This window comes from Sphaerodactylus townsendi, linkage group LG12, assembly GCF_021028975.2.
Source record: "Sphaerodactylus townsendi isolate TG3544 linkage group LG12, MPM_Stown_v2.3, whole genome shotgun sequence".
Lineage (NCBI taxonomy): Eukaryota > Metazoa > Chordata > Lepidosauria > Squamata > Sphaerodactylidae > Sphaerodactylus > Sphaerodactylus townsendi.
In genome coordinates this window covers 36,378,101-36,391,542 of record NC_059436.1, presented here as the reverse complement: position 1 = coordinate 36,391,542, position 13,442 = coordinate 36,378,101, and the positions used below count along the sequence as shown (strand labels likewise).

At 42.9% G+C, this 13,442-nt stretch overlaps 1 protein-coding gene across 11 annotated transcripts in view; it reads right to left on the bottom strand.

The window, feature by feature from the left end:
• Positions 1–400: 400 nt before the first annotated feature.
• Positions 401–13,442, bottom strand: part of NSMF (NMDA receptor synaptonuclear signaling and neuronal migration factor) — a 53,563-nt gene continuing 40,521 nt past the window's right edge. For all 11 annotated transcript variants that reach the window (XM_048512297.1, XM_048512302.1, XM_048512298.1 and 8 more), the window contains 6 exons: positions 11,726–11,759; positions 10,579–10,649; positions 8,867–8,946; positions 6,053–6,155; positions 5,037–5,112; positions 401–2,868 (listed from right to left, as the gene is read on the bottom strand). In XM_048512297.1, the coding sequence (XP_048368254.1) occupies positions 2,771–2,868; positions 5,037–5,112; positions 6,053–6,155; positions 8,867–8,946; positions 10,579–10,649; positions 11,726–11,759 (462 nt within the window). In that variant the 3' untranslated portion in view covers positions 401–2,770. The remainder of the gene's footprint in view (positions 2,869–5,036; positions 5,113–6,052; positions 6,156–8,866; positions 8,947–10,578; positions 10,650–11,725; positions 11,760–13,442) is intronic.

The following is a 13,442-nucleotide window of genomic DNA, read 5'->3' as shown; positions in this document are numbered from 1 at the left end:
AGAATAGGGTCTCTGTGTTCAGAGGCAGTTTATAACAGCTTCTCTGCTGGGGCAAGCAGGCAGTTACTGACAAAGCTCTGTCTGACAGACCTGTAATCTCACAATTCTTACGTGTTCATTCAAAATGTGACCAAGTGCTTATTTTGCCACAAATACATAGACCAGAGAGCCATCAAATGCAGTGACTGCCAGATCCACGGCAAAATGCATACAAATGGTACTGCATTTTGTGTTTATGCTTTCATGTTTTCAGACTGCCTTGATGTATGGAAAACATCACGTATCAAAATGCCCTCGAATCATATCAAACCTCCACCACTGCACTTCTTTGAAGAACTCTTGGGTCATGACAGAACTTATCTGGCATTGTTTCCAGTGGTGCACATTAGACAAGACCGTATCACTTGATCACATTGTATTTAAAAATCTTCTGTACAATTATTTGCTCAACTGAGCCTGCAATAAACATTGGAGCCTTTTGCCTCCAGCAACAGACAGCAGCTACCAAAACCATTCCATGGGAAGGTGTTAGCTTTACAAAATAAGCTGATTGCCCAGAGAATTACAATTTCCCATTATTATTTCAAGTGACTGCCAATTACCTCTCGCTGAAGTGGATTTTTAAGGAGTAATTTTTAAAATGGTCTTCACTCAGGTGTTGTGGCAAAAATGTATATCAACCTACCAAGAATTAAGTCAGCTTATTGAATGAAGAATGCTGTTGGATTAAAAGGCTACTGAGAAAGACACAATGTAAACAGTTGGAAACTAGAAGATTAATTCTGAAACAAGACAGTTTTGACAAAAGCAAAAAAAAAAAGCTTTTAAAAGCTTCACAATTTTGGAATTTGGGGACCAAAATATCAACATTGTAAACTATGAAGTGTTAAATTTTAGTAACAACAATTTATGTATGCCAAATCATGAATCTCATTGTAATTCTCACCCCACACTGATTTAGAAGCTCAGGCAAGGTTTGTGGCACAGAAACAGACAATGAAAGTGTTAATGTTCAGCAGTCAGTGCTGGTGGGCTGGCTATCTATGGTACAAACAGCAAGAAAGTATGAAAAGCATTAGCACAATGAAGGGACCATGGTTATGGATTTTGATATAGTGGGTCTGTCACTTTAACACAAAGAAGATTCATAATGTATACTTGTTTTCACTTCACAATCTTCTCAGAAAACTAAGAATACAGGGAAACCTCCAGATTTGTTTCCCAAACATTTCACCTTTTTTTTGTCAAGAACAAACAGCAAATTCCCACCCCAAACAACCAGAAAGAGTACATCTGTCTAGGAGAGCACAGCCTCCACGGATATTCATGTCACCTGAACAGGAAGGTGACTACAAAACAAAACAAAAAAACCCACCCAATGTACCTATCTCAAAATATCTCCTCAAAAAGTGTTAAGCACAGATCTGGATCATCCAGCTACAATCACACACAGACCACAACCACACACTTGCTTTTTCTGGAATGAGCAAAGTTCACTGGCAAATCTTCCCGTCAAATAGATCACGGGCAACTTTTCCGTGCCAACACAAGAAAAGGGTATGTGGGGAAGTCACAACTCTCTTCATTGCTTCAGCACTACACATGGAGGACTTTCCCTCTGACATTAAGCCGCCATAGCTAATGTACCCAGCTCCCTATAGCAGCCAAAAAATTAACACCCGTCTTTCAGATTCCCCTCACTTTAACTCCAAAAAAACCAGCAAGATCAAAATCAGTAAACGTCCGTTAACATGGCTATTCACTTCTAGTTGGTTGTTATATATATTCATGAAAACAGACTGAGATTTCTTTTGGCTATGTTGCCATATTTCTAAAACTAAAAATGTTAAGACAAAACTCTAGTTTTGCCAAGCAGCAGATAAGAATGTGGATTGTTCTTCCAACATAGGAACAATCTCCTTAAGGGAACCTACAGTTAAAGTGTCCTCCCAAGCTAGATTGGAATCCAAATCAAAACTGCAGACATGCAGGTCTGCGAATTAGCATGTGAAATACCAATCCTGCTGGTGATTACATGTATATATAAATATACACACACGCACGCGTGCACACACATATATATGTCTACAGAAGATATATTACTATTTCAAATATATTTTCAAGCAGACCAAAAATATTTCCTCTATTGATTACTGATGTGTGTTTACGTCGATAACTAATTAAATATTCCTTCTATTCATATAAAAATTGCACTTTTTTCCCCCTATTAAAATGAGCGAGATTTTTAAAGTCTGAATTTCCTCTGATCGATGCGAAGGCTTTGGACCTGGCAGCTGAAAGCACGCAGGGTTGAGTATGGCGTTCCTTGCCTCCAAAATAGAGGCGGCTGCGCATGAAAAACAAGAGGATGTTGCACACGGATGCTCCCCCTTTATTAAGTAGCGCAAAGAAAAAGATTGTCATTTGAGTTCTTTGTAGTTAAGAAAACCTGAGCTTTAAGTGTCTTTTAAAAAGGACCTGCAGATGAGTTTGGCCCTTTGTGAAGTAAATCAGCTCAGTTCCATCCTGGCCCACTCCAGTGCTCCCTCCAACAGGCATACATGCTGCTCTGCCCAGTTGCAGTAGCAAGCCAACCTCTCCAAAGCTCTTGGTGTCCCAGCAATGTTCCCTTCTAGCTCTGCAGTGGCACAGCCACCACCAAGGGGCTCCAAAGGCCTCTCCGGTGCCTGTGGAAAAGGTCTCTCAGCATGAAGCTCAGCCACTTGGACTCTGCTGAACCCAACCACTCTTGGGTGATTTCTGGCTGCCCTCATAAGATGTCGTCATAGTCCAGCAGTTTGGAGTGCTGGCGGGTCTTCCAAAGGCGATAAAGGCGGAAATCAAAATAAGTTTCGATCATTTGCTTCCCTAGAAAAAGAATGCAGAAAAAGTCAAGTCAAGTCTGTGCAAGATAAGATGCCAAGCCTTAACCAATTGAGATGCAAAGCCTTAACATATTGTGATATTATATTCTGAGGTAAAATATGGATTTAAAAACAATATATATCATTGTTGCTTCCATATGGAGATTTTGCAGTTTAGCATTCAATACTGGAGTGATTTTGGGGAGAGTGGGGGAGGGGGAGAATATCTAAACTGCCTAACTGTCCCCTATCCAGGTTTCCCCTGTTTTGCTCCAATCTTTCCCAAACATAATTTGATATGATCTTTTAAAAAATAATAATAATCAAAGCATGTTTGCCTGCCATCTGGGTGGGAAGAGGCACATTTCTGTTGATCTCGCCCTTATCAGTACCATTTCCCTTGACTCAGTCCCTGACCATCTGTCACACCCATGGACCAATGGAGGAATCTTTTCCGGCTTTTGAAAAATCAGTAATGGCTATATTGCTATACTGTTAGCAATTGCCAATTTTAAAAAAAACTTGAAAAGGGTTTGGAGTGATCCAGAGGGGATGGCACTGAATCAAGAAAAACACAGGACAAACTGCCACATGGATGCTCCATTGCTAGTGAGAGTCCCACCGAAAATTGTTGCTGTGTGCAAGCAGCATACATACATATCTAAGGAGGAAAAAACTTACAGCAATGCAAGGAGTAGTGGGAAGAATGAGGGAGGAATGCATTACCTTACTCAGTTCTACAGGGCCTGCAATACAGAGATGTTCCACTGTGCCTTTGGTTTAGGCCACCCAGGCGTCCGTTTAATCCGACTAATAAGCTGGTCTCCCTTACCTAGCGCATTGCCAACTTGTGCAGCCCCTCAACCTTCCCCTTCCTGATAAATAGGTCAGGATAGGGGTGGGGGGTGGAATGATTCCTTAGGCTGGGATTTCACTGTACAGTGTGCCATCAAATGTTAGGTCTTAACGTTAAGTCTGTTTTTATGTTACTGAGATGATGTTTTTAATCTTATTGTAAGCCACCCTGAGCATGGCCTTGAGTGGGAATGGGTGGGGTATAAATATGAAAATAGGGAGGGAGGGAGGGAGGGAGGGGGAGAGAGAGAGAGAGAGAGAGAGAGAGAGAGAGAGAGAGAGAGAGAGAGAGCATGAAAATGACCATCCACTCTCTCAGAACAGGGACCAGTAGATTAAGAAGGCTCCTAAACTCCAATTGTGAATTCTGGTTGAGTGGAATTCATCTGCATAAGGAAGGGTGCGGTGGGCAAAATCCAGCAGACAAATCCTCTCATTTTGGTTCACTGTTACATATGTGTTCTTGCTCTGAATGATGTATCTGGTCTGCACAACAAAAGGGGATAATATGATGTAATGTTCTTAAGAGATCTGAAATGTTCTGAAGAATACAACTTTCATAGGCTTGGAACAAAATCCTGAGTACTACAGACATCCTTGCAAAAATAAAATCAGCATCACAATATTCAAACCCATAGCTTGCCTTTATTTTTTTTCCGAGCAAGGGGGAGTGAAGAAATTGGGACAACTAGGTCCAAGACACAGGTATGTCTGAGTAAGTTACCCAAACCAATGTGCTGATCTGAACTTTAAAGGGGACTGTAGGTGAACTAGCAATCACTGCTATGAACTGGTCAGAAATAAGGTGTACATTTGCAGAACTACAGCATACAGATGCATAAGATTAACCAAGCTGCAGCATGCATTTCCGAGCTTTTGGATATGCACCTTCCCTTCCTACTGCACATATTCTTTATACACCTGCTGCAGTATATAAAGAATAATCTAATTTTAAAACAATTAATTATGCAATCAAAGGGTGGGCTGAAGTCACACTGGAAGTAGCAGAAGGGTTGCACCAGTGTCCATGACACCACCCCTGTGCAAATTGGAATGGACACCAGTGCCAAGGGATTTACCGCTGCAAAACCTGCAGTGGATGGCTGTCACCACAAATCCCTATGCTGGCACAGAGGAAGGCATTCCAGAAAAGGTGGCATAATTGTTTGGGAGAATGGGCTACCTGAGGAGAGGTGAATGTTCTTTCCTCCTCTGACACTCATGCCGCCAATTCCCCCTTTGGAGGCAGTGCCGCAGCACTGTCCCCAAATGCCACTCTACTTCCCCCTTTGGATTGGGCTCTAACAAATAACTTACCTTGAGCAGAGAGTTCTAGTGGAGATTCAAAGGTAACTCGGCAGGGACTCATTAAATTTTTCAAATTTTGGAAAAGCTGAAATACAAAGACATCCCAGAGTTATCCCCCGGAAATGCTTGTTATCTTGGGTTTTATCTTGGGCGTGGACACTGAGATACATCACTTCACAAAACAGCTCTCTAGGTTACTTTCAACCATCAGGAAGAGCAGGAGCTCGCCGGCCAGAGATAATGGTTCCACCACTTAGACAAAGGGGAAGGCACACTAGCAAAGGGGCCCAAGAGGAGGAGATGTATCTCCTGATATGGTAAGACTCAAATGTCTCATATGATGTGGAAAAGACCGCATAGCTGGTTATTTAACACAAGGCACACCCCAGCCAAGGACTGCCTCTCAGCTCAAACAGCCAAGGGTCACAATGTATAATAGAAGAGGAAGAAGACAAAGCCACTTTTATCAGAAGGTTTGAGGGGAAGATGCAGGTGGGTACCAGAAACACTCCCACATATTCACTCAAGACCCACATCAGGATTCTACGTCCATAGGCTGTAGCATTTCAGTCACCTCTCGTTTTTTCAGTTGCCATACATTTCCAAAACATATGCATTTCCTCCTCACCAGGACTGTAGCCAGTGGTGGGATTTAAACAATTTAACAACCGGTTCCGGTGATGGGATTTAAATAATTTAACAACTGGTTGTTTACAAGCACCATTTTAGCAACCGGTTCTGCCAAAGTGGTGCGAACCTGCTGAATCCCATCACTGACTGTAGCCATATCTTTGAATCAGTTAGCTTCTTATCTAAACACAGCACTGGGCACATCCCCGTCATCAGTGGCAGAGGACATGAGAATTTGAGAAGTCTCAGGAAGGCAATAAATGAGTCAGAACTGTGCAAGATCATTCCCCCTACCCAACTGACACAGAGGACAGAATTAGTCTTCATCAAGAGGGCTTAAACAGCTCCTCTACAGTGAGAAATAATCAGCTATGGAGACCGGAAGTGGATCTCACCTTCTCTCCATTATGGTTTCCAAGTACGTAGCACCCCATGAAGTGAATGACATTTGGCTCAGGGTTCAATTTGCTCATCAGATGGCCCAGCCGCTTCCAGAAACTGAAGAACAAGATGACAGAATGCTCTAACAAACCCAACAAGAATGAAGGCTCAATGCCTCTTTCAACATGGCCTGAGCATACAGAGTACATACTGATGAGAGGTGGACATGGCACCCATTCACATTAGAGCTGAGCAGACATTCAGACTCCCCAGAATAGTTGTAGACAGTGGTGCCCTACACAGGAAGAGGTATTCCTCCATCAAATACACCTCAATTGATAAAATTACTTATTCTTGTGGTACCTTAGAGACAAACAGATTTATGATGGGAAGAAAATTCTGTGGTACAGGAGCAGGAAGTGAACTCTATGGAAGGACAAAGATTTCCAAAGAAATGGAGTGGAAAGTTCACAAAGAATGGCAAACTACCACCACATGCCTCGCTATCAAATTCTGGCATGGGTGACAGCTGTTCTTGTGCTTTTCCTTGATGGACCAAGTACGTTGGTTTTGAGTGTAAGGCAGCAGGGAAAATGGTTAAAAAAACATGCATTTGAAATTCCACTGAAGATATGTGGCGACTTAAATGGGCTTAAGAGGACTCTCTGAAAAATTTATTAACTTTAGTACAGGCTGGGTTTCCTGCCAAGGGAGACCCAGTAAACGGGCAGAAGGCCAAATTGCCACAAGGCGAGGTATACAAATCACAATGGAGGAAGATGGTTCACTCAAGGAACATAGCACAAAGAATAAAGCCAATCTTTTCAGCACTGGTGATGGCTCCAGAGGGAGTTTTGAAGAAGAAATGTTTATTTAAGAGTATTAAATCATTTATATGGTTCCTTCTCTGGTTCATTCTGTGTGTGATAATTATAAATATTGTCCTCCACTGTATGATTAAGATTGCTCAGGTTATTTGTGTTGGATTTTGTATTGGTGTTTTTATACTGTAGTTACTTTTTTCTCTTTTTATGTTTCTCTTTTTATGTAAATAAATATGGCTGTTTGTTTACATGGCACTTTTAATTTTAAAATCATCTCACTTACATTACCTTGATGTAATATTAAAACAGCTGGTACTGTTCTCAGCAAATTGCAAATGTGGGACTGAAGTATGGCTTGTCTAGGGTCATCCCAATGAGTTTGTGAGAAGAGGCAAAACCTGAACGAAACCTCAGGATCAGAGCTCATTCTCTTTGGGGTTTTCTGCATCGCATTATTCCATCAGTTCTGGCCCCGTACTGCTTCAGTTTCTCCCATGTCTTCCCTGAATTCTCTTCAGTCATTCGCTCCACCTTACATTTTTCCATTTTGTTGTTCTTGTGGACCTACTTTTACCCTGACCTTTTCCTAGCAATCAGATTTGAATTGCATATGTGTGTCCAAAAAACAAGAGTGACAGCACAGAGGAAGACGGCACACTTGGTCAAAAATCCTGATATTTAAAGGCATGTCTGTAAGAAAATAAATCAGTGTGACAACTGGAAAAATTAGGAAGGAGGGAAGATGGGTGGAAATCCTTATCTCAGTGCCATTCTGATGCTAGCAGATCAACTGTTAAGAAAGACAAGAATAAGCTGCGTGGAAATCCCTATGACTCTCCAGCACACACAAAAAACATGAATGCTCTATCATCAGGAACCAAGTAAGGAGCTTATATCGGAGAGCCACGTCCCTGGGACACCAGTGTCTGTTACTGGGATCTATCTTGTCAAGAGGTAAAATCTGTAACATGATCAACTAAAGGTTTTTGTTTAACACCATGCTAATTGAAAATTTCATTTCTGAAAACAGACTGCCCAAAGCTGTTTTCTCTGTCTAGACAGACACTTTTGCTGAACCATTCCTTGGTGCTCAGTATGATGGTACTCCAAGACTGTAGTGGTGCCATTCCCTACATACATATAAGACATAAGGTAACTTCCACACTGAGGTTGTGCTTCAGTTTGTCATCCAAACTGGAGTAGGGATTTTTTCCCCTTGGGGCACTCACATAATCTCACTGAAGAATTGTCCACTTCTCAGGTTTTCCCCTGCTTTACTCTGATCTTTCTCAAAAATGGTTTGATGTGATCTTTTGCAAAAAAAAAATTGCAGTTGAAGCATATTTGCATATCATGTGAATAGCAACGAGAACCAGTGCCGTGTGGAAGCAAGTCCATATTAATTCTGATTTGGATCTCACAGGGCCATGAAAGCTTATCCCACAATAAATGTTAATCTTTAACGCACCACAAGACTCTTTGTTTTTGCTGCAACAGATCAGCAAATTCACTTGTGAGATCACTATTAAGAGAGAAAGCACAGAATGCAAGAACCAATTCCATATGAAATGAGAAACTAACTACAAAGTTTTAGGCTCTCTTTGTGGTAACTGAGTGAAGGTAACCCCTGCCCTGTGAAGTCAACTGTGACTGGATGGACTTCTGATCTAACACAGATACTGACATGGGACAAATCCTGCCCTCCATATCAATTTCCCATCTATTCCCTTTGCATTCCAAGAACAAAAGGATTATAGGACTATATAATACTACCCTATACAGAATCATACCACTGGTCCATCTTTCTTATTATTGTCTGGCTTTCTGGAATCTCAGGCAGAGAACAAACTTGCTCAATATCTGATACCCAAGATCTTTCAGATACGGAGGACTGAATCTGGGTCTTCTGACATGCAATTCCACTGAACCTCAGCCTTTCAGAGGGCAGCAAGCCAGAGCCAGACACCCTTTTCTAAAAATAGTCCACTGAAGCCTCTCACTCACTGGATCATGTCTTCCTCCTTCTCCACTTTTGCAAAAGTGGCGACTTTGTTCTTCAGAAGGTACAAGTGACCTGGGCCACCCTGCAAGAGGAAAAAGGTAGAATCTGCAGCAATCAGGCAAAGAACTCCCATAGCCATTCTGGGCTGTGGCAGTATAATCTGGCCAACCACACCGCCCCCAACCTGGGCCACCTGAGTCATGTTACCCTGATAAATCTATACACACACAACCACCTCTGTCTCTGTTATGGCACACAGGACAAAGTAATAGTTGGATTGACTGGCAAAGTAAGAAAATCCAAACTCTGAATGTTTCTGGCGCATTCCCTGCCTGCCCCAATGACAACAGATGCAGCAATGTGTATAGTTTACAGCACACAAATGAGAGTTGGAACGAAAAATTCTACCATTAACCTAGGCTGCACCCTGCTGGATCAAATCCACAAAACCCTCATCACACTGCCAACAGATGTTCCCAGGAAGGCCACAAGCAGAGTATAAAGATCCTGCTTCTCTTCTCCCTGCTGCTAGACACCACCCTCTGATGTGTATACTGCCTCTGAACCACATACTAAGGCAGCCAATTCTATCAGTTAATCATGTGCTGTGTGAACAAGTGCTATCTTTGGTTCTACCTTCCTCCCTGTATTTTATGTTATCTGACATGGGTAGAGAGCATGCTACAGTTTTTATTAGAAATTTAGAAACAGGCTCAAGGAGGCAGGTCCAACTTTATACTAGAGAGGTCAGTGACATATGTTTATATTCTGCGATCCACCTTGTGTCTCACTAACAGAAATAGGCTATAGATGCATAAATAAATATAACGTAGAATATGAGTCTTACTGTGCAATCCTAAGGGGCGGGGGGGGGGGGGCTGAAGCCACATCAGAAGCAGTAGAAGAGTTGTGCTGGTGCCTATGCCACCAGCACCATGCAAAGTTGCATGGACGCTGGCACAGAGAGAAGTAACCTGGCAGCAGGGTGCCGCAGCGCAGGAAGTTCCATGTCATAATTCCTGCACTGAAGGAGCCTGCACCGGTGTTCTGGAAGCATTATGGGGCATTGCTGAGGGCAGGCTTTAGTCAGCTCCCAAAGGACTTTCAGCCTGGGATGTCCCCTACACTGGCAGCCAACTTATGCCACCAAAAAGTGTGACATAAGTTGGCCTTCCCTATGAGAGTCTTCAGATGGCCAGGATTTTTTCTATTTCCCCCTCTTCTTGCACCACCTGAAACCCCACTGGAGGTGGCGTGGATGCGCTGCTGCTGTGCTGTCCCTAGCTGCCACTCTACTACTACCACCCCTTTGGATTGGGCTGCCCAGCAGTTAAGGAAAAAAGCCAGTCCTGCATAAGTCAAAATGTTTAAGAGATATATTTGCAGAGGCAGCAAGTGTCGAAGGTAAGGGGGGAGATGTAGTCAACTCTCTGCTTGTACCTGCACCAGGGATCTGGCCACCTGGTGCCCCCTGTTGCCAGGGAGAGGGCACACACTTAGAAGATGGTGGTGCTCAGTGAAGCCTGACTCCTCATAAACTGCAGCGGGATGAAGAAGGAAACAGTTTATGAGAACAATCCATCACTATCTGCCACTTCAGCAATCCTTCGGGGAGGGTATGCTCAGATATCACAGCTGCAGGAGGCTAACGTCAGTACATTTGCTGCTCCAGAAAACAAAAAAACAGATGGCCTTCCAAGGGGTGCTTACATACCTGGCAGAAAATCAGCATCTTCCAAATTTTGCAGCCCTTCCGATAGATATTCAACTTCTTCTCAATTTCCTCTGCAAAAGAATAAAGGGTGGAGGAACATGTCAGCTCCCAAGGGGGAAAGGTAGGCATTCCACAAGGTCCCCCAACATGACCAGAAGGCCCACTACTCTGGCAATGCCCCCATTTTCGCTTGATATGAGGTCCCAAAGAAAACCAGAGGCAGTGTACCATTTGTGCACCCTTCTACTAAGTTAAGGAGCCCCTTGTACACAGCCCTGGAAGCGGGCCTGACTGTAACATCTGGAATGGGCTCGAAGCACTGGCCCCTTCCGCACACGCAAAATATTGCATTTTCAAACCACTTTCACAACTGTTTGCAAGTGGATTTTGCTATTCCGCACAGCTTCAAAGAGCACTGAAAGCAGTTTGAAAGTGCATTATTCTGCGTGTGCGGAATGAGCCACTGTCAGGCTATAAGTGCAAAAAAGCAAGGAATAAGTGGAACAATGTCTGGTACATTGGCCACTGGGGAGAGCAAAAAAAGGTGAGAGAAGGTCAAGATTATTTACTGGTGTGGGGGGGCAGCTGATAGCAAGTGACAGCCAGCGTGGCATAGTGATTAGGGTGCTGAAGTCCCTACTCTGCCAGGGAATTCACTGGATGACCTTGGGCCTGTCACTGTTTCATAGAGCAGTCTACCCCATCAGGTTATTGTGAGGATAAAATGGAGGAAGGGAAAGAACCATGTACTCCACACCCTGAGCTCCCAGGAGGAGCAAAATGTACAAAATAAAAATAAGTGGCCCTACTGTCATTTTGGCAAACTGGAAAAACAAAAAGAGGCTGACAAAAGCATCCCTACCAATCTGTCTTCTGTGTTCACCATGGCCTCCACTGTGTTTTCTCTATAGCACTAAAGCACAGGTGTCAAACTCATGGCCCTCCAGATGATGGGGACTGTAGTCCATAACATCTGGAGGGCTGTGAGTTTGACACCTAGGCAAGGGGTCCAGGAGTTGATCTTACATTCACCTACCACAACCCACCCATTTTCTATGAGGTTGTTCCTAATGACTCCAACCCCAAGAGGTACTAAGCCCCTCAAACCACCTCTGCCCCTTTATCTTCCTTCCAAAAGTTCACGTACCCAAAATGTCATCAAAAGTAGCATGCTCATGATCCTGAAAAGAGAGAGAGAGAGAGAAAAGAATGGTTAAAGTTCCACATTTTGTCTACCGTAGTTAACTGAAGGAAGATGACTGCAAATGTAAGATTCTCCCAAGAGGTTATACATAACAATAGACGACCCTGAATTTAAATAGACCCATCCTAAAAGAAGCAGCAACTTTTCTTCTCTCTTTGCATTGCAACTGTCCCCTTGTAGTTCTGGATCATGCCGTTTCAAAATTTAAAAAGGCAAAAGACTGGCTTTTTTAAACCACTCCCAAGAGTCAAACTACCAGGCAAAGGGACGGAAAAAAGAATCGCCTGGAAGGAGCACTAAGTAGAATGATATCCCCCATAAATCCACTGAAATCAATGAGTTCAGAAGGTGCAAAATCAGCTAGTCACCCAACTCCTTCTCTTCCCTTGAAATGCAAAACAGCTTGAAAGGCAGCATTTGCAGATTCAGCATCACCTTCACTGACCCTCTTCTCCTCTGGAGAATGAGTTGGCACGCTTGCTCCAAAGCTCTCCCTATTTGTGCAGTAAATCACCTCTCAGCAGAACTGAATAACCCAGTGGAAAATACTCTCCTGTTTTAAATTCAAAAAGTTAAAAACTGACTTCCTTTTGAATAAATATGGTACAAGCAAGGCAAACTGGTATTATGCTGGAGACAGATGACAGCTTTTAAGGGTTTAAAGAGGTGTGACAGAGCTACTGTGGTTTTTAACCCTCATTTCCTTTCTCCGGTTTATCATTTTTGGTCAAACAGGTTTTGTAGGTTTTTGAAGCACTACAAACACCTCAAAGAACCTACTTGACATAAAACAAAGGAAACCACAAAAGAGAGTTCGCTTTAGAGAGTAATAAGGATAAAGCGTGTCCCTTCTCCTATAATGGGCCATGGACACAATCAACAGCATTATATTACATGACAGTAGCTCTTCACTCAGTTTCCATTATGTTGGGATGCTCCATACAGCCTTTCCGGCCCTGGCTCCTACATGGTAGAACATGTTACCAGCCAACATCAGAGCTCTCTGGGACATTAAACAGTTCCAGAAAGCTTGCAAAACTGAGAAGTTTCGCCAGGCCTACAGCTAAAGCTTTTGTAGACCCCCGTGATTACACTCCCCCTTGAGGTGAAAATATAAGTTTATACGGTGGTATCAATTCAATGCCATCTGGGGAAACTTCTACATGAGAATGTTTTCAATTGTAATTATGTAATTTATTTGTTCTACAATGGGATTTTAATATGAGTGTTAGCTTCCCTGAGCCCAGTTTAGGCAAGGGACGGCAGGATATTAAGTTGAACAAAATAAAAATAAAACAAATACATATATTAGGACCGTGGTGGCGAACCTTTGGCACTCCAGATGTTACAGACTACAATTCCCATCAGCCCCTTCCAGCATGGCCAATTGGCCATGCTGGAAGGGCTGATGGGAATTGTAGTCCATAACATCTGGAGTGCCAAAGGTTCGCCACCACTGTATTAGGATAAGATCCTGTCAAAGCATCAATGCATTTAATCTAATGGTGCCAATGGATACCCAATGAAGGGTTGTTTGAAACTGGGATTTGCCTGAAAACCCACAGTATACAAAAATACATACATTTCATTTGTGCTCAAAACGGGTTATTTTGAAAACGCTAAACTAGAAGAGAAGAAGAAGAGTTTGGATTTATATCCC